The 21,626-nt window shown below is 43.0% G+C and overlaps 1 protein-coding gene across 1 annotated transcript in view; it reads left to right on the forward strand.

Annotated features, from left to right (window-relative positions):
• The window catches only part of LOC137537852 (mucin-2-like), a 133,689-nt gene that overhangs the window by 22,047 nt on the left and 90,016 nt on the right, over window positions 1–21,626 (forward strand). Inside the window, exons 7-20 of the mRNA XM_068259803.1 lie at window positions 421–511; window positions 3,385–3,491; window positions 4,248–4,464; window positions 5,545–5,670; window positions 5,778–5,895; window positions 7,091–7,229; window positions 10,499–10,609; window positions 10,730–10,799; window positions 14,027–14,164; window positions 14,429–14,593; window positions 15,256–15,350; window positions 16,459–16,585; window positions 18,532–18,787; window positions 21,013–21,065. Of these exons, the coding sequence (XP_068115904.1) occupies window positions 421–511; window positions 3,385–3,491; window positions 4,248–4,464; window positions 5,545–5,670; window positions 5,778–5,895; window positions 7,091–7,229; window positions 10,499–10,609; window positions 10,730–10,799; window positions 14,027–14,164; window positions 14,429–14,593; window positions 15,256–15,350; window positions 16,459–16,585; window positions 18,532–18,787; window positions 21,013–21,065 (1,813 nt within the window). The remainder of the gene's footprint in view (window positions 1–420; window positions 512–3,384; window positions 3,492–4,247; window positions 4,465–5,544; window positions 5,671–5,777; window positions 5,896–7,090; window positions 7,230–10,498; window positions 10,610–10,729; window positions 10,800–14,026; window positions 14,165–14,428; window positions 14,594–15,255; window positions 15,351–16,458; window positions 16,586–18,531; window positions 18,788–21,012; window positions 21,066–21,626) is intronic.

Raw genomic sequence — 21,626 nt, forward strand, 5'->3', positions numbered from 1 at the left:
CTGGGGGGGGGGGTGGGGTCTCATGGATGCGAGGATGCCACTGATGTGGTGCTCGCTATTGCTGTGGGGAGGAGGGGGGAGTAAGGGAGGAATTGACGTCAGCCTTGGCTTCAGCTGGAGGGACTAAATATGGCCCCTTCCAGCTAACAGAATTCTCTCTATTTACCTTTTTTTATTTTATAAAATTCACTGAAATCAACACATGGACAGTGCAATACACCTGTTATGTAAGTAGAGCAAGTATTTATCTACTTTTATATGTCGTTTTTTTTCCTGCCATAGTATGGCTGACAGCTCCTCTTTAACATTGCATCAGGATGCAATAATTTACTGTATTGTATATTTAATATCATACTTGTATGCTTTTTTGGGTTTCTGTATGGTTTTCACTTAAAATAAACATTTCTGTTTTCTGTTTAGCTCGAGCTGGATCCAAAATTCGCCAATCAGACTTGTGGTTTGTGTGGTGACTTCAATGGCATACCCATCTACAATGAGTTTATTTCAAACAGTAAGATATACTGTGATCTTTCTTTTTTTTGTGTGGGGGGGAGGGGGGCGATTTATAAAGAAGTTGTAGTTTGATTGCTGATCACCATTTCTTTGAATGCCCCCCCTTTTTTTACCCTTTAATTACTTTAAAAAGCCGAACCAAACCTCCAGTTAACTTGAATGGAGCTGCCGATGATGACATATGCTAATAAAAAAAGTAAAGTTTCAGTTTTCAGCTTGGCATTAAAAAATAGTGGTGAGCCATAGCCCATTGATTTGTATTGTAACCTTGGACCTCCATTTTTTTAAAGAGCAACTGTTAGCCATAATAAGCCCAGCCAAAAAAACACATGTAAGTAGATAAATACTTGCTCTACTTACATAACAGATGTATTGTACTGTACACGTACTAGATGCCATTTATTTTTCATTGTGTTCTCAATGTCTTTCCTCCTCCTCCCAGTGGCCATCTTGTTGTCTCATGGTAGATTTTCCCCCAGCCGATCCTCTCCTCCCCGCACTGATTTTGAGCACAGCGGGGAGGATAAATGCAGCTGGCACAAACTCACCTACTAATGGATCCAAGCGCTGCCGTTCCCATCTATTCTCTGCACTATAGCCGGCGGTAGTGCAGAGAGAATAGAAGGGAACTGCAGCGCCTGGCACCATTAGTAGGTGAGTTTGTGTGCGCCGCCTTTATTCTTCCCCGATGTGCAGCACGGGGAAAAGGGGGAATGCGGCGGCGGCCGGCAGATGCGACAGGAGAACGGAGAGATGGGGGGACATGTCACTGGAGGAGGGGGGCCGAGGCCAGTAACAGGAGACAGCCTCTGGCCCCCCTAGCTGCCGCTTCGACCACACAGAGAAGGGGAGTCCCGGCGGCCAATAAGAGAGAGGAGAGACGTGAGTGACAGAGGCTTCAGCCAATCAGGCTGATTCAGCCTGCATGTCACTTCTCTTTTGCATCTGCGTACGCTGTTAGAGCCTGGGGGCATGAGGAAAGAAAAGCTAACTGGGAAAAAAGTAACATTGATATAAACTTTTGAATTGCCTTGTTAGCATCCTTTTTACCAATTTAACCACTTAATGACCGCCTGACGCCGATAGGCGGCGGCAGGTCTTAAGTGGTTTTGCATGGCATGTCAGTTCACGGAGGGTGTCTCCGTGAACAGCATGTGAGCCTCCGATCGCGGCCCACATGCGAAATGTAAACACGTGGGGAAGAAATCCCCTTTGCTTACATCATACGGCGCTGCTGCGCAGCAGTGCCGTAAAGCAGATTGGCGATCCCCTGCCTCTGATTGGCCGGGGATCGCGGGCATCTGATAGGCTGAAACCCATCAGAGGCGGCGCAGGACGCATCGCCGTCCTGTGCCGCCCAGGGGAAGGAGGGGAGGGAAAGGGAGCGAGGTGGAAAATCGTTGCGGAGGGGGGCTCTGAGGAGCCCCCCCCCCCCGCTCGGCCACACAGAGCAACAGTGATCAGACCCCCCCAGCAGGTCATCCCCCTAGTGGGGAAAGAAGGGGGGAAATCTGATCGCCCTGCGTGCCTCCTGATCTGTGCTGTGGGCTGGAGAGCCCACGCAGCACAGATCAGACGAAAATGCGCTGGTCCTAGCCTGCAATAAATGATTAAGTATTTTATGCCTAACAGTTACTCTTCAAGTGGCAATTTGTGGCAAAAGTGAACAAGAAAACATGCTGTTCTCCACTGAACCCAATAGGGATCCCAATTTTTTAAAGTGACTTTATAGACCCTTTATAAATATGGTGAATATCACTATTATCTGGTGATCGTCACAGAAAAGTATCAATCACAGATGGCGATCCCATATAAAAGAACTAGTATTTTTTTTTTTCTAATCACCACTAAAAGTCATTGGCCTCGATTTATCAAGCATTACCACATTCAGTAATGCTAAAAACAGCTGAGTTTACCGAGCACTTAGGAAAAAAGCAATTCATCAAAGCTGTTACTGCATGACAAGCTGAAATTATAGAGCAGTGAGGTAAATTACCAACTTCAGTAAATGTCAATTCATCAAGGTTACAGCATGCGGTAAAACACAGGAATGTGTTCAATCATTACCGGCTGTTCAGAGGTTGCGAAAACCAGCTTAGAAGGGCTTCCGTGTGGATATCCCTTTGACTGAAAGCCACAGGGAGTCAATAGGGACAGTTCTCTCTCTCCTGCAAGCCCTTGTCTCCTCCTTGATAGGAAGTGCAGGCTTTGCGGGAGGGTCTAGTTTTCCTACCCCCCCCCAGGCAGCTAGCAGAGAGAAAAGAACAAAAGATGTTTCCCCTGCCTCCCTTCGGCAGTTTAACCACTTCCATTCCTGTTTGAATATGCAGAGGAGATACTGGGAAATCACCTAAGCATGATGTGTAGTGTGTAGATGTTTCTTGGCAGTTCATCTAAGCTGTGGCAATTGAACAAAATGTTAAGAAAGACTAATGGGACAGATTCAGCGCAGATTTAGAGGGAGCAGAGGCAGTAAAACAAACATGTACATCTAAAGGGATGTCAGGATGCCTCTTACTATTGTAATGCCCTCACTGCACGGAGAACAGTGTGTAACAACAGAGACTCTTCTGCTGTTACTAACAGGTTTTTGTCAATGGGTTTCCGTAAATTTCTGAACTTCTACCACACCTGTAAAAATATTGTTGAATTAGCACACAAAAGTCTAAAATACCAACTGCAGGTTTTTTTTATCGAACAGCCTTGGCTTTGATGAATCGAGGTCCCTCTGGAAATTAGTGTTATTTCAACGGTATTTTTTTCCATGGTGATCAACTGGTTTCCATTTTTATAAGCAGGTCTTTGATATATGTTGAAGCGTTAAAATATGTAATTGAGACGCACACATAACAAAACTGCCATTTTTTTCAGATGCTAAACTGACTCCTCTCCAATTTGGAAATATGCAGAAGTTGAACGGACCAACAGAATCATGCCAAGACCTGATTGGCCAGTTCCAGGACAACTGCACAGACGCTGTAAGACCTTGAAACTATCTACACATGTTACTCAGATTCAAGCTAATGAAAGGATTTAGCACAGACCTTATTAATCTGCAACAGCCACTTATGTTGTTGTTCTGTATCAAGGATGTAAATGCAGATCAAGCAACCCTCTAGCAAAACTAGGGTGGGGCTCCCTACATTCACACCTCCCTTTCCCTCGTGGTGAAGCCCACTGTCAGGGAAACCATCTGCTAGTGGTTAAATAATGAGTACGGCCACAGTGACTACCAAGGCTGGATTTATACTTTTACCGCCCCTAGGCCAAGTATGTTGGGGCTCCCCTTCCATGAGAAGCAGCACCCTCCCATGCCATGTGCAGCGCCCTCTTCCATGTGTAGCATTGATGTATGCAGCTCCTCTCTTTCATTTCTTTCTCTCATTTTCTTTTGAGCACCAGCTTCCCTTTTTCATGTGTTGTTTACCATGTTCTGCAGAAACCCCTATTTCATGTTCAGTTTCCCCTTTGGGCTGTAGCCACCCAAGCCCTGGGCCTTTGTAGCCTTTCCAGAAATCCAGCTTTGGTGACTTCTCATAACAGTGTGGCTACAATGGCTTCCCCCACACATTTCAACTGTGGCCAAGGGGTGCCCCTGTATTGGAGAGAGAGAGAGTTAGAAGCTGAGGACCCCTATGGATCTTAACCATGTTGTTGCAGGGGCTGCTCCCGTTGCCGTTATGTCGCTGTTCTGTATGTGTGCACAAAATAACGTGCTTTTTTTTGCCTTCCAGAGAAAAATGTGTGAGGTTATCCTGAGCAGCTCAGCATTTTCATCCTGTAACAGCCTTGTAGACCCCTCCTTGTACATCAATGCCTGTGTTCAGGATCTTTGCCGATGTGCTCAAAATGCCACTGGCTTCTGCCTCTGTAACACCTTCACTGAGTATTCCAGGCAGTGTGCCCATGCTGGAGGGACACCCCAGAACTGGAGGAGTGACAAGCTGTGCCGTAAGTCTGTCTAAGCAAAACTACTGCTAAATGTAAATTGTATCTCAAGAACATAAAGTATAAGTAACAGTACAATATAGTAATTCATTTATATATGACATATCTTCATTATAGTTGTCAAGATTTTACCATGGCATGGCATGCTTTGTATTTTTACATACTCAGCTACGTCATTCATTGTCTATAGAATATCTGCCACCTACACAAGTTGACAGATTATGTAAAATGGAAGAAAAATAGAGAACATAACACCTTTATGTAGTAGACAAGACAAATAACATTTATATCATGCTTTTCTCCTGGCGGACTCAAAGCGCCAGAGCTGCAGCCACTAGGACGCGCTCTATAGGCAGTAGCAGTGTTACAGAGACTTGCCTAAGGTCTCCTACTGAATAGGTGCTGGCTTACTGAGCAGACAGAGCCGAGATTCGAACCCTGGTCTCCTGTGTCAGAGGCAGAGCAACCATTACACAGTCCAGCCACTGCTAGTATGAACCAATTGTGTAGCTAAGCTCGGGTGTTACATGGAAGTGGTAAAATTGGCCAGTCATTGGGTGCATGTATACACCTAAAGACTGGAAATTGCTGCAGTTCTTCGTTCCTACTCTTCATTAGTACTGGCAAATATTCTAAATGCAAGTATCCACTGCCCAAGTCACACAAAACTGACTGATATCTATTGTTTAGTTGCAACTAGAACTCAGTCAGGCTAAAGGAAATTTGGGCACAAGAGGCGCTGCCATAGGCCAATATAGGAATTACGGCTATAGCAGCGCTCAGGCAGTAATTTTGGTGCTGTCAAGAGACTGCTGCCAAATTACGATGAAAACAGCATAATTTGGCCGCCAACAGTAGCTGACATCCAAAATCCAAAGCAGCCTGGAGGAGGAATAGTAATTAATGCCGCCAGGACTTTTGTAGGAGTAGGGTGAGACTTTTTTGGCTTCACCCTGCACCCACATTTCTTGGCGCCTTAGTTACATGTACACCCCAGGACAGCTTTTACGCAAGGATTTATATCAGTGAATTACAGAGCATTTCCATGTTTTAACAAACAGTTTTGATTCTTTTTTTTTGCAGCTCTGCAGTGTAACTACAACTTAGAGTACCGAGAGTGTGGAAGCCCATGTCCCAATACATGCAGCAACCCCGAACGCTCTGCAGTCTGCGACAACCATTGTATCGATGGCTGCTTCTGTCCTGTTGGTATGGGATTACTTCTGTAGCACACTTACTTTAAGCTATGCTCAGTGTGCTAGCATATGAGTTATATTCAGTTATATATAGTTCCTTACTGTATCTTTCTTTTTCAGGAACTGTCTTTGATGACATTAACAATACCGGCTGTATAGCCCAGCAGCAGTGTTCCTGTACATTCAATGGAAAGGTCTACTCATCAGGCACTGGATATTCTGTGCAATGTCAATCATGGTAAATTATTATTTGTCACCTTTTCAGGTAGAAGCTGGTTTGTGTGTTTATCCATCTAGCTATGGCATTGGCATTCTATATCTATCTATAAAGTAGAACTAAAGTCCAGCTCAGATATAGTTTTGATCATATGGATAGGGGTTAAAAAACTTTTGGGGTAATTTTTGATGTCCTCGTTCCTGCATAGGGTGGGCTTGCTTCTGTTTATTTCTCCTCCCTTCCTCACCCGTGGACCAATGTGATGCTTTGTCGTTTTAATTTGAATAGCGGTAGCCCTAGGGATATGAAACGAGTGACAGCAATAGAAACTAGATAGGGATTCTAACACTTTTCTTCTCTTTTTTATGTCTATGTCACTCTTGGAGAGATTTTCCTACTTCCTGTCGAGCTATAATATAGAAAAAATTCTCAGAGGCAGTGAACCAAACAAAAAGAAAACAAAACCCCCAATAACAAACAAACACAGAACACTTATATCGCGCTTTTCTCCTGGTGGACTCAAAGCGCCAGAGCTGCAGCCTCTAGGACTCGCTCTATAGGCAGTAGCAGTGTTAGGGAGTCTTGCCCAAGGTCTCCTACTGAATAGGTGCTGGCTTACTGAACAGGCAGAACTGTGGTCTCCGGTGTCAGAGGCAAAGCCCTTAACCATTACTCTATTCAGCCACTGCACTGCATAAGGCCCTTTGCAGATGTTCTTTCTCTGATATTTGAAGTCAAGGGCCCAGAATGAGCATGCAGGTCACCTACTTTGTCTCTGATCTGAATACACTGGCTGCATGCTTGTTGCAAGTGACCAACACAAAAAGAGGCAGAGCTGCCCAATTAGCATAGTGTGGGTTTTGCTGGAGTAGCTCTCCTGCAAGGGATGCTTTTTCCCCGTCACCTGCCGACGACCTGCTTGTTACCAGTCTCAGGAGGGGAGTGGGGGGCAGGAGAAGAGTGTGGCACGGGGGGTGGCAGAGAGCAGTGCAGGAGGGGCACAGAGACATGTCATAGAGAAGGGAACATGCATCTGTGTCCCATGTGCCCCCCTGCACCCCCTCGGGTACACTTTAAGCTCAGTTTATATTGAGGAGGCTATTTGTTCATTAAGACATAACATGTACTGTATAGTTATTGTAAATAAAGGTAACTGCAACTATAAAAATTAAGTCATTATTTATTGACATTGTTAAACTTTTGTTGCTCTGTGCAGCACCTGCTCGCAAGGAAAATGGAGTTGTTCAGAAAAAGACTGTCAAGGAACCTGTGCAGTTGAGGGAGGTTCTCACATCACTTCATTTGATGCCACACATTACAACTTCAATGGTGACTGTTCTTATGTGCTTACAAAGGTATGTAACAATAGAAATTCCCAGAGGTGGGAAGCTAAGGGGCAATGAATACAAGCCAAAGTGGCCAGGAGCAGTGCTGCTCGAATACCCCTTTTCAAAATCCGGATCCAATTCGGATCCGGATACCCAGATATCCGATCTGGGTCGAATATCCGAGTTCAAAATTTTGCGATCCAAATCGTATATCCGACCTCAGTATCCGGGGTATCCGGGCGGATTCGGATATCCGGATAGCTAAACCGGAAGTGGCCTTTAAATTGCTTCTAAAAGGTTTTTTAGGGTAAATGAGGCATGTAGCATCATGTTTTTTTAAAGGGAAACACTAATTGATTATGTGGGGACTTAAAATCCCCCCCCCCCAAAAAAAAAGCTGTCAATTAACAGCAGGACAGGACAACCGCACAACTGGGACATGACAGTTTTCAGGCCGGACACCTCCAAAAAATTACACAGCAATTGTGTTCAGATAATCACTATGGCACCTAGTGTTGGTACCACGGCACAGGTAAAACATTAAAAAGGAGAGGTTCCAGGAAGCGGTCGTACTGCCACAATTGGGGCCCCCAAACTCCTCTTCTGCTGACACATCATGGATGGACTCCCCCCCCCCGCAACAATTACCGTCACCATCTCAGACTCTTCCACAAAGCCCATTGCGCCCAGAATGTCTTTTGTAGAGCTGGTGGTGGCCTGCTCGTCATCCATCAGCTGTATCACAGGCGCGGTGTGTTTCTCCTCCAATTTGCGCCGCTGACCCTGCTTGAAAATGGCCGCTACACGCTGCTGCGTCTCTGCAGCATGACTCCCCCTAACAGCTGGATGGCCAGTGGGTAGCTGCGGAATAGAGACTGATGCGGCAGAACTGCTGACACAGGCCGCAATGTTGCTCCCTCTCATCTTCTTGGCCTTGCTGACCCTCCCCCGGCTGCCAGTGCCAGACATAGTACAAGATATGTGATGTCACAGATGATGTGTGTGGTACTTGTACTTTATGAATAGCGGGCTTGGACTTTGAATGAGCACGGAGTGACAGACAGCAGAGTAGAACAAGACACACTGACACTGCTCACTGCTCAGTCAGCAGCACAGCAATAATCTGTAGTAGCTACTAGCTAACACAGTACTACTCTCTAAAAACTAATAACACTGCAGTAACTACACAATAACACAGTAATCCTACCTATACTGCAACTACTAGCTAGCTAAGGTTAATAGCAGGCCAGCCAGCAGCAGGAGGCCTGGACTGTGCACAGCACACACAGACACAGAACCTAACTAGCAGCTGCTGCAGCTCAAAGTCTGACTGACTGACACTAACAAATTACACAGGCTAGCTAACTACAACACAATATAACAGTAGTGTAGTGAAGGTGTTTCCACTCAAAAACACTGGGTTTAACAGCGTGATAATGCACTTGCTTAGCCAAACAGCACTGGAGTGTCTCTCAGTGTGCAGTCACAAGCAAGGACGATTTTTCCTCATGGCCCCCCTCCTTATATACAGGAGGGACTGGCCAAGGTTCCCCTCTATGATTGGTTGCTTGGGCTTAGGCTGAGAGCCCTCTGATTGCCTCAGTGACATCATGGACGTCATCTCCATGGTTACAGTATCCGCATTCGGATATCCGACGGATATCTACGGATATCCGGGTATGTGACCAAATATCTGCGGTTTGCTATCCGAATTTGGGCCCAGGTATCCAGAATCCAAATCCGGTCGGATAGCTGAAAAAAGTTCGGATATCCGGGTTACCAGGAATCCAGAATCTGGATGAGCAGCACTGCCCAGGAGAGGTGAAACTACAAATCACGCCTGCCAACTTTCTGAGATGAGAAAGAGGAACATCATTCAGAGTATAAAATACTATTCTAGTACAAATTCTAATACATGTCTAGATACCCTTTGAACCAACCCTCCTGGCTGACACACAAAGAGAAATGTATTAACAGAAGATCATTTAACATTTCAAGCCACACTACTCCACTACTCCCTTTTACTATCATTGTTCTAACCCTACAAATATCAGTACAAAGTAACTGATACAATAATTTAGAGATTAGAGAAGCTAACACACACACTTTGAAACATTCATATAAATTTTAGATAAAGAAGAAGAACAGATGTGTCAAAAAGAGGAACATAGGAATTACAAATAATGGGGTTTACAAACGGGAACTGTCCCAGATGGACCTATAACACAAACCAACAACCAGCAACCATAGCAAAATGCTGATGCCAACCCAAGCCCTAAATGTACTTCACCCTAATGCCTAGTACTCACAATGCTATTTTCCATCAGATTGACAGTCAAATTGATTATTTCTGACAGGTCTGATCTGAGTTCCAATAGTTTTTCTGAACAATTTTCCGATCACATCTATGCAAAATTGATCAAAAAAAGATCGGAAATCAGATCGGACCTGTCGGAAATAATTGATTTGAATGTCAATCTGATGGAAAATTGCATTGTGTGTACCCATCATAAAAGCCCTCCAACTCTCTTCCCTTCCTGCATGGATCTAAGAGGACATGACAATATACAGTCAGTCACATAAATTGTAAAGTATTTGCAGAGTACAGACACGAGATGTACCACTTCTCACTGTCCAGATGTTGCCCTTATTGCTGGGCCTCACCTCCTTTCCATAGGGAGCAGAAGGGTGAATGAGTGGCAAACCCTTCCCATATCTTCACATGACCCCATTACTGGATATAATGCTGCATCCCACCACACTGGTCCTTTCCCAACCACTAACATAATAGTTTATGCACCCAAACTTTCACCCAAGTGGAAAGGGGTGGTGAGAGACCGCAAAACCACACCTCTCCTCTAATGGCAGCTAAATGAAGGCCACACCTCTCCTCTATTGGCAGCTAAAGATAGGGATACGAGGTATTCCATTCCTCCCAGAAATCTTCCCTTGCTGGAGATCAAGCCACTGAGTTTACACAGCAGACCTCCTTCAAAAGGCATCAAAATGTTTTTTTACACAATCATGGAAACCTCACCAGATTTGTACACCAGGTTAATATTGGGTGAAGGGAGTGCACATGTGTAAAAGGGAACTCTGCGGAAATAGGCAAAAAAAAAACCCATTCCACCAGCATATTGTTTGACAACTGGTCAGGTTTTCTTTTAAGAGGTTTTCTGGATTCAGTTATTTTACTGGGATAATTTATTCAGTCTTGGGAACTAACTTTGGCCTTTGTGTACCTGTACTTGCCTTCTCCTAGTCTAGTATTTATTAACTAAGTTTTATCTGTTTAGACTTGCAACAACAACAACTTCACTGTGCTGGGAGAGCTGCTGCAGTGTGGTCTGACTGCAACCGAGACATGCTTGAAGAGTATCGCCCTCACTCTAAATGATGGAAATGATGTAAGTCATTGGATGCATTATTGAGGTGTCATTTATATACACAATGCAGCTAATCATTGCCTGCTGATGACAGAACACACAAACTTTGCATTTCTTTTTTTTTTACATTTCTCTTTACAGGTAATCTACATAAAACCATGTGGCAGTGTTTACGTGAATTCAATGTACACACAGTTACCAGTTTCTACAGGTATATTCACCAGCTTATTATTATATATGTATATACTGCTTCTAATATTTTTTCACAGCATCTCAAAGAGTACATTGAGCAGTTTTCGTCCCTAAAGCCTCAAACACACGCTACACTAAATCTGTCATGTTTAGAGGTTTTCCCCAAAGTCGCTTGAGGAAAACCTGAGATGAATGGGAGAAAAGGATTTTTACTCAGCTGGGGTTTTCTCCAGACCCCTGTAGTCCATCAGACTAAATAGGGGACTCCGGGGCAAAGAGGGGACATGGGGACAGCACTAGCCCCAAAATCAACTGTATGCCCTATGACCCCAGTCTCATTCCTATAGTGCACTGCCCTGTTGGAGCGGGGTGATGTACAGTATAGCTACTTTTAGTTTACGGTTAGTTATATTCAGGCCCAAATTTACATCACAGGAGCCTATAGGCACAGAGGTGCTAGTAAAAAAGGGCGCACAAGGATAGTGGACAAAAAGGGCGCCGCCATAGACTGCAATGCAAAATATCGGCTATTCGGCGCCCAACAGGAAAAAAGGGCGCCCGAGAAATAGCGGTTACAGGGATCGTGTTAACAAAAGTTTTCGTTTACAGAATATGGTTTATAACAAATATCGTTTACAAGTTCGTTTTGACTTTGTGTTATACTTATTTTTTCGTTTTGAAATTTCGCTTATAGCAGTTTTTACTTGTTTTTTTGGTTTTAAAATTTCGCTTACAAAAGTATAACAACTAAATTTTCGTTTACACTTCTTTGATCATTTAAAAATTCGTTTTCATATTTATAATGCTTAAATACCGTTTTCAACCTTATTGTATTAGAAATACATCGCTTTTGGTATTAACTTTGTTTTTACACTTATAATGCGTTGATTATAGTTACTTAAATATCGCTTTTAATATTACTGTTATTTTAAGATTTGTAATGCGTACGTGATTGTAAGGCAATCTATTGTATTGTATATATTTATATATACTTTTCTCTATTTATAATATTAATATATACATGATTTTAAGGCTATTTTAAGGCTATTTACTCTATTACAAATATATAAATTATTTTATTCATGTTATTTGTAGAGAAGTATTTTAAGTATTAAATATATTATTGTTTATATGTGTTTAGGGTGTTTGTGCGGTGGGGATGGTTAGGTTTGGGCATTACCAGGGGGGTCTAGGGGTTAGGGATAGGTACAGGGAGGGTTAGGTATAGTTGCAGTATAATATACGTAACCAGAGGGTGGTTAGGGTTAGGCACCACCAGGGGGGTGGTTAGGGTTAGGCACCACCAGGGGGGTCTAGGGGTTAGGGTTAGGTACAGGGAGGGTTAGGTATAGTTACAGTACAATATACACCACCAGGGGGATGGTTAGGGTTAGGCATCACCAGGGGAGATTTAGGGTTAGGCACCACTATGGGGGTGCTTAGGTTTAGGCACCACCAGGGGGGTGGTTAGATTTAGGCACCACCAGGGGGTGTTTAGGTTTAGCCACCACCAGGGGGGTGGTTAGGGTTAGGCACCACAAGGGGGGTGGTTAGGGTTAGGCACCACCAGGGGGGTGGTTAGGGTTAGGCACCACCAGGGAGGTGGTTACGTTTAGGCACCACCAGGGGGGGTCTTAGGGTTAGGCACCATCAGGGGGGTGGTTAGGGTTAGGCACCACCAGGGGGTGGTTAGGGTTAGTCACCACAAGGGGAGTGGTTAGGGTTAGGCACCACCAGGGGGGTCTTAGGATTAGGCACCACCAGGGGGTGGTTAGGGTTAGGCACCACCAGGGGGGTGGTTAGGGTTAGGCACTACCAGGGGGGGTCTAGGGGTTAGGGTTAGGTACAGGGAGGGTTAGGTTGGTATAGTTACAGTACAATATACACCACCAGGGGGATGGTTAGGGTTAGGCATCACCAGGGGAGATTTAGGGTTAGGCACCACTAGGGGGGTGCTTAGGTTTAGGCACCACCAGGGGGTGGTTAGATTTAGGCACCACCAGGGGGTGTTTAGGTTTAGCCACCACCAGGGGGGTGGTTAGGGTTAGGCACCCCAGGGGGGTGGTTAGGGTTAGGCACCACCAGGGGGGTGGTTAGGGTTAGGCACCACCAGGGAGGTGGTTAGGTTTAGGCACCACCAGGGGGGGGGGGGGTTAGGGTTAGGCACCACCAGGGAGGTGGTTAGGTTTAGGCACCACCAGGGGGGGTCTTAGGGTTAGGCACCATCAGGGGGTGGTTAGGGTTAGTCACCACAAGGGGAGTGGTTAGGGTTAGGAACCACCAGGGGGGTCTTAGGATTAGGCACCACCAGGGGGGTGGTTAGGGTTAGGCACCACCAGGGGGGTCTAGGGGTTAGGGATAGGTACAGGGAGGGCTCTGTGTGAGAGTAAGGTTAGGTATAGTTACAGCACAACATATGTAATATATACAATTTATTAAATTATGTATATTTAAACAAAGAGGGGGTCTAGGGGTTAGGGATAAGGAGAGATCTGTGTGAGCCTACAGTTAGGTATAATTGCAGTAAAATATCTGTAAAATCTACCATTGCATTGCTATGCTTAATACAAGTGTAAATATCGTTTTTGTTATAGACGCTATTTGACGTTTCATTTCAGAATTCGTTTGTTGTTATAGACGGTATTTTGCCATTTCATTTCCATTTATTTAACCTATTTAGCACTAAATTTTCGTTTACAACCTCTTAAACGAAACATATGGTTTTGCATTAAAACTTACAATTTCGGCTATACCCCGCACCCTTTTTTCCAGGCGCCCTTTTTTGATACACGCTAGGCACAGATGTCCTGGCACCTTAGACTTTGTCCTCCAGGAAGCCACAAACCCTTGCCACCGACTCAGCTTTCACTTTTCCCATACCTGTACACGTGTCTCTTAACATTAGGTTGCCACAGAAACCCTCAGAATTAAGCAGCTAGTGGGGCCCCGACTGAACGGAGTTATTGTCAGTGGAATGCCAATAGCCAGGTGACTAAACTCTCATTTAGCTCCACTCGGTACTCAACATAGGGAAGGAGGGAGGTGCTAGGGGAGGGGAGTGGTCCGCCCCTCTATCATCAGTGCCTGCAGTGCCTTATGGTAAATTCAGCCCTGGTTATATCACCTTCATCCACACATTCCTCCATAATATATACAGCTACTGTGTATGACATATTTATTAAAGATGAACTTGTTTTGACTCATGTACATGTGACTGATTTCTGTGAATATATGCTTTATTCACAGCCAGCGTCACCATTTTTAAGCCTACAACATTTTACATTATTGTACAAACCAAGATTGGGCTCCAACTCCAAATCCAGCTCATCCCCACAATGCAGCTGTACATACACATCGATCCAACCTACAAATCACAAGTGTGCGGTAAGTTTTACAAAACAGAGAAATAAAATGACAGGTAGTGATTTCCAAAAGATTTTCACCTGATGTTGTATGTATCACCATCTTACACATTTAGAATAAAGAAAGCTTGGACTTGCTTACAGTCCTGCCCTTTTTAACAACTGTGATAGATGGAAGTGCCCAAACATATAAAATATCCATTTAAAAAGGAGTTTAGTTTGCTTACCTATCCTGATGTTTGAAGGTTTTAATTTGCAACAACAACTGTATATTCCCATTCTGTAGGTCTTTGCGGAAACTATAACAGCATTCAAGCTGATGATTTCCAAGTACTCAGTGGAGTAACTGAAGGAACTGCTACATCATTTGCCAACACATGGAAGACCCAAGCTAGCTGTCCAAACATTGCCACCAGCTTTGAGAACCCCTGCTCTCTGAGCATCGAGAATGGTACGTTCCTGTCTTCAGTTCATTTTTGTGTGTTTCTCTTGTCTGCTTTTCTTAATTTGTTTGCACCCACTTCCACCTTTAACCAGCGACTCTAATGTTGATTTTATAATTAAAATTGTACATAGAAATTTCATATTTTTTCTTAGAATTTTCACATTCCTGTCCATTGAGCTATTCAGTATAATTTTTTTTTGCTATTTATGTAAAAATTAGAGCAAAAGAATGTCTACTGAGCATGCGCAGGGGGCGTGGATGCAAAAATTCCAAGCAAAAATTCTATACAAAATCATTTTGACATTTGCAAGTCACAACCCTGTGAATACCAAAGACTGACTTTCAACATGAAATTGCAATGTATAAGGCTAAATTCTCTGTGCTCATTCCTACTTGGAAGTAAAGAAAGGAGGCATCCAAAAAGCCTCATCCTAGTCTTTGTTAACTGGAAAATAACTATTTAAAAGCAATGTATATTAATGTTTTATTTTATTTTGTTTTCTGTAATAATTAATAGGAGTTATTTCTAAATAAGAATTCTTTAAAGTGTTTTTTTTTCTTTTTAATCAGGAAAACATTTAACATTTAGCATAAAAGTGTGATATTTGTTATGCTCCCAAAGTGTAATTTCGAATTGTTTGTTTATGCTTCCTCTCTTATTTTTATAGAGAAATATGCCTCCCATTGGTGCTCAATGATTAGTGACCCTGATGGACCTTTTGCACAATGTCAAACAAGAGTTAATCCAGCTCCCTACCAGGCGGTATGATTATTTATCCAATATCAATCTTATTGTGAATAGGCGGTCTCTGGTTGAGTTAGGAGAAGCAGTAATTTAACAGTAGTGGTGTTATGATACTTGGCAGGTGCCCAGGTCCAGCATTTCTGCTTGGGTCTCCTGTCCTTGTATGGTTCTCCTGATTCAGAATGGCCAGGCACATTATCCCAGACAAGCATGTTGGCACAGATCAATGTGCAGCTGTCCACTCCACAGCCATTCCCTCCTGCAGACTGACATGCAGTGTCAGGTGTTGGGAAGAGTTTCATCTCAGACATGAAGGTGGACCTCTAAACCTGGACATATATTTCATTTTATCACTAAAGGGGCACAGTGCCATCTAAACAGCAACACTTTGTTATAATGTTACCCCAGATGCAGCTTATTTCCTGTCTTGTTTGTTCAGCTACCTTCCTGTGTACCAATCTTCCTTGACTTTTCCACCATATTGTATGAACACTGTGTGAGACTTGATCTCGGTTTGCCTATTGTATTGTTTAGACATTTCCTGATCTTACCTTGGTTTGTCTGTATTGCCTATAAACAGTCTGTCCTTAGCCGGTCTTCAGTGTTGTTAATATGCCCACCTCCTCAAAGACTCCCAGAGCACCATCTCCTGTTCCTTTGTCTTTGCACTGGGTTGATCATAGCAGCTTCAACCTAGGAGTTCTTAGTAACAAAGGACCATTTGCCTAGCAGAGGTGTTAGCCCATCATTTATTATGGAATGAATGTATGAAGTTCCTGTCTCTAGAAGTTCCAGGTGGTTCCTTATATTATGCACCCAGAGTAAACCCGTAACTTCTACCGATAGATAGGAAAGATAGGAAACATAGATAGGAAACTCCCAAAACATGCATAGGCAGCCAGTAAACATGGTTTCCCCAATTACCTTCAAGTTAAACACAGAAACAAAAAAAATGGTATGCACCGATTAACAGCTTATTTTGTTTGTTTGCAAGATAACACGCCAGTACTATAAAATGGGATTAAAATAAATCACGTAAAGAAATGTATAATATTATTGATCTGGCCTTTTTAAGTCACGTAAAATTAAACACACTAACACTTAAATAATATTCTTGTCCCTGCAGAACTGTATGTTTGATACATGCAACTGTGCTAAGAGTGAGGAGTGCATGTGTGCAGCACTGTCCTCCTATGTACAAGCCTGCACTAAAGCTGGAGTCCTGCTGAAAGGATGGAGAGCAAATGTATGCCGTAAGTTTTCAGGAGACGGTCACGCTCACTACTGAAATAAAATATTACTGCTTTTATGCCTGGTACACACCATGCAATTTTCTGTCAGATAAACGGGTCGAACGATTATTTCTGACAGGTCAGATCCAATTTCCGATAATTTTTCTGATTGCTTTTGCAATCACTTCTATAAAAATTTGATTAGAAAAATATTTGAAAATCAGATCGGACCTGTTGGAAATAATCAATTTTACCCATCTATCTGACAGCAAATTGCATGGTATGTACCAGGCATTAGGGTGAAGTTAATCATTGTATTGCATAGAGCAGGTACAGCCAGCCATGCCATTGCTCCTATTTTTCATCTTGACATTACATTAGTAAGTCATATACCACTTCTGAAGAAATCACATTATTGCTAGTAACTTGGGAAGCCTTTAAGTTTTGGAATACCCTGCCTAATGTATAAAGGCTTAATCTGGGTCTCTCAGCTCTTTTAACAGAACCCTTTGTACATGGGTGACAAACTCACTTCCCTACAAAGCACTGTGCCCACCTACTGCTAATGGGCAGAGGAGTTAGTTTAGACCCTCTTTGTTTCCCTTTGGCAATGCCCAGTAATGTGTGATGGGGTGGATATTATGTACTATCTGACTAATCAGATAAGCACATCCACTGTAGCTTATGAGTATAAGGGTCTTCTACAAGACCCCTAACCCACTGGCCATAATTGTACAAATTAATAAACATGAAACACCTAATATTGCAATCTTTAATTATTTTCTATGTTAGTATTTGAGGTTCTTCTTCTGGAAACTCATCATAATCAGCCAACATGATTGTGGAGCAGTGCTCTTCCAGTCTTCTGGAGTAGCTTGAAGTCTTCTGGCATTTCAGTTGAAGAATCTTGTTAGTGAGATTGCATTATCTCTACGTCTTTTTAGACTTTATTGACATTTTTTTCCATGTTCATGTAAAAGATGTGACCAAGTCTTGCTTCAAGCTCTGGCACAAGCTCTGGTGTAATCCCACTGGCTATTGTATCAGTTAAAAAGGGTAGAAAACCCCTGCAAGTCAAACATCTAATCCTAATGCTTGTTCAGCTAAAATAATTAGAGGCAGAGGATCAGCATGATTGCCAGGCAATTTGCATCATTGGAAAGTAAATACATATGGCAGCCTCCAAATCCTTTTCACTTCTGATGTCACTTATTGTCATAATAAACAATTCGATTATTTTTAAGCAGGAGATAGGTGTACTTTTTACTGAAAAAAAACCCTTGGTGTTATATTAAGCATTTTAAATGTGGAGTTCAGGAGTTGTTTTTAACTGAGTATTTTATATGGAAAGACTGTAATTTATTTCTATCCATTTCTGAGCTTCCACTCTGAAAGGCCTCTTTCACAAGGGAGGCGAAAAGCAGTGAATTCACTGCCTGTTAGCTTTTCCTATCGTAGGGATGATCAATAAGGTACAAACAATGTCCCCTAACATTCAAATGTATGTAAATGATATGCAGCTTGAACTTGGACCAATAAAAATTGACAGGAAGCTTTTCTGATTGGTCCACTGTCAAGTGGCATGTAATTTACATGCATTTTGAATATTAGGAGAAATTATTTGCTCAGTGATCATCCCTACATCCTGTGCATCAACCGGGTGCTAGCCATATGTCCTGGAGAGGCGGCCACTGTATTTAGTCTCATCTGAGCAGGGCCATGGTGTGGTCACTTGTAACAGGTAACCCCACTGTGTGCCAATAGCTTACACGTATGGTGTAACAAACACTGCCATTCAGCTGTATTTAATTGCAGCCAAAAGCCATGCATGGTTAACAGTTGGAAAGCTAATCTCTTTGACAAGTATGCAGTCCAGCCATCCATTTGAAAGAGGCCTAAACTTAACCGGTTGATGTCCAGCATTTCAAATATGCATGAAAACATATTATTTTCTCTCTAATCCTTAGAACGGTACACCACTACCTGCCCCAAGACCCTGAGCTACAGTTACTATGTCAGATCCTGTCAGCCAACTTGCCGATCCCTGAGTGAAAGAGACATCATTTGTGATATCTCCTTCCTGCCAGTTGATGGATGTGTCTGTCAGAACGGAACCTTTATGGATGATAGCGGACAATGCGTACTTCAGTCAGCTTGCCCTTGCTATTATAAGGGAACCGCAGTGCCACCTGGAGAAGTGGTTCATGATAATGGAGCTATGTGGTAAGTACATGTATAGGCTTTATTTCTTATAATATCATCCATGTTATTTTGGGTTGTTCAGTATTGAATCTATGGCACCTAGATGAAGTACATTGAGTAGTCAAAAAATTAGATACCCTCTAATAACGAGTTGGTCCATCTTTAGTTCTCATAACAGCAGGGCCGGATTTCTGGAAAGGCCACAAAGGTCAAGGCCTAGGGCGATAAAATTCAGCAGGGCGCAGGACTTGGAGAGATAAGAGGTCACATGTCAAAGTAAATCACTTCTGCTTTGCTCTATTCTGCCTGAATTCCAGAGATCCCTGCATCTCTCTCACTGCAGAGTTTGTGTGATGACAGTCAGCATCTGTTGTCATCTGAAGATCTCGTCCAGTATAATGAGTACAAGCTGCTGTGAGAAAAAAAATATATGGGCTCAAGTAGTAGAACCTTTGAGTTCAGATTAGTTTCTTTATGCACGCATTCAAGGATAGGAATTATCAGCTCTCCTCTCCCCTAGACTGATGTTTTATTACTTGGACAGAGCTTTTAAACACCTGAGACCTGTTAGATTTATGGTTTGTTTTTATTTCCTAAGGAATGACAGCAACATTCTCTCTGTGCTACAGTTTAACTCTTTCCTGACATGTTTTAGAAGCAGCAAAGCATTGTTCTGTGTTAGCCATCAGTGAAAGCAGGATGTTTTGAAACAGAATGACAACTGTATTACATTTATTTATATTTACAAAACAATGTATACATCTCCTACTGACTGTATATATAACTGTATGTCCAATGTCCTAACATCTTGTATACAGGAACAAAGTCTGAAGATGACCCATTAGCCAAAGGCTCACTGTTTTCTTTTGGTTAGCCAATAAATATTATCATTCTATTACAAAACGTAAAAACTTCCTGCTGACTGATTAAGATCTGTCTTAACTTGCCCCAAGTGCTAAATTGTCACTGTGTAAAGTACACCTGAGCTTATGCTAGATACACATGATGCAATTTTCTGACAGATTTACTGTCAGATCGACTATTTCCAACATGTCCGATCTGCTATCCGATAAATTTTCTGAATGATTTTTTTCATAGAAATGAACGGAAAATCGATTGAAAAATTGATCGGAAATCAGATCAGACATTGGAAATAATCAATCTGACAGTAAATCTGTCAGAATTGCATCGTGTGTACCTAGCATTACACTACATCTATGCCAGCGTGTGTAGTGTTGGATCCTTCTACTTACCTGTTCTGTTTTGGATGGGTTTCTCTCCTTTGCTCTGCACCATCACCTGTTTGTGACTCTGACAGAAGCAAGTCGCACAAAGGACAAAGAAGCAGTGCATGCTCTGTCCTCTCGGGCTTCTTGTAATTACGCACTCCTGTATGCAGGTGCACAGCAGCCGAGGCTGGGAGTGTTATGGGTATGTGTACTTGACAAGTGATGCTCATATATGAGCATCATTTGTGAATTATGCAAGCCCTGAACACTATCGGCTGCTGTGCATCCAGGCTGGAGTGCAAAATTACATGGAGTGGACAGAGCATGCACTGCTTCTTTGAACAGGGGGGGCAAAGCAGCAAAACAGACAGGAGCCCATGTAACCCAGTGAACACTAGTCAGAGTTGGACAGAATGGGGGGGGGGCGGTTGGTGACAACCGGCCTAGGGCGCTGGAAAGTACAAATCCGGCCCTGCATAACAGCCCATATTCTTCTTGGCATGGACTCAACAAGATGCTGATACCATTGCTGAAGAATGTTGGCCCATGCTGACATAATGGTAGCTCTAAGTTGGGTCTGATTGGATGGTGGTGTTTCCAAACTTTGCAGTCATGTGTCTGTATCCAGCTATGGTCGTGGCTCAAGTTTATTTTACAGTTTATATATCAGTATCTACTTATAGCTCTTAAATGTGAGTGGTACACATGTGGACAATGTTTGCACACTTCCCATTGCCATCTGTCTCTGGAAAAACTTCCAGTATATTTAACACTCCTGGCCACTCTATAGGAAGTGTAGGGGCATTTTGCTTGCCTGCTTGTGTCCTGTTTCTCTCCTTCCATTACTTTGGGCTGTTCCTGGAACCTGTTCTGTTTGTTTCCTGTTTATATGTACGTGATGATGGAAAGTCACGCCCTCTAAGCCCTGGCTAGTGGATTACTGTAGTTTCCTATACAATACATGAGGAGTCAGGAATGTACAGTGTACAGCTTAACATTACTATACTTACATTTCAGCACATGTACATTGGGAAAACTGGACTGCATTGGGCAAACAACTCCGCAGACAGGTAAGAATATATTGTGTCAAGGTAGTTATTTAAATTAGTGATTATATTACTTAATAAAAAATTCACCTAACTCTCCACTGACCACAGGAGGGAAATAAATTTGGACAATTAAACTCTCTAGCTGCTGGTTAACTAAGCTGACTGGAAGCTGCTGATTTTGATTGGCTCGATTTCTTCCCCTCCTTGAGTCAGTGAAAATGTATGCAATAGGAAAACCTTCTTGTTTACTAAAGCTGGGTTGAAATTGTACCACTAATATCCCTATTATTAAACCCCATCCCTCATACTCTAAAACTACCCTTCATTACTATCACCTAACCTCTGATGTGCACTGTGCACAACAAGCACTGATTGGCTAGTTTTATTGCACCCCCCCCCCCCCTATAAAACAGTTTTATCAGAACAATGTCTGCTAACAAGCCAGCATGCTCGACGTTTAGCAATCCCCACCCCCGAGCATTGTTCTCGCCTCTCCCCGCTCATTCTTCCTCCATCCCCCTCCATAGCAACAGATGTGTCATGACCCTAAAGGCTGATGTTGTGTAACGATTGATGTCAGCA

The sequence above is a fragment of the Hyperolius riggenbachi genome, chromosome 11 (genome assembly GCF_040937935.1).
Source record: "Hyperolius riggenbachi isolate aHypRig1 chromosome 11, aHypRig1.pri, whole genome shotgun sequence".
NCBI lineage: Eukaryota > Metazoa > Chordata > Amphibia > Anura > Hyperoliidae > Hyperolius > Hyperolius riggenbachi.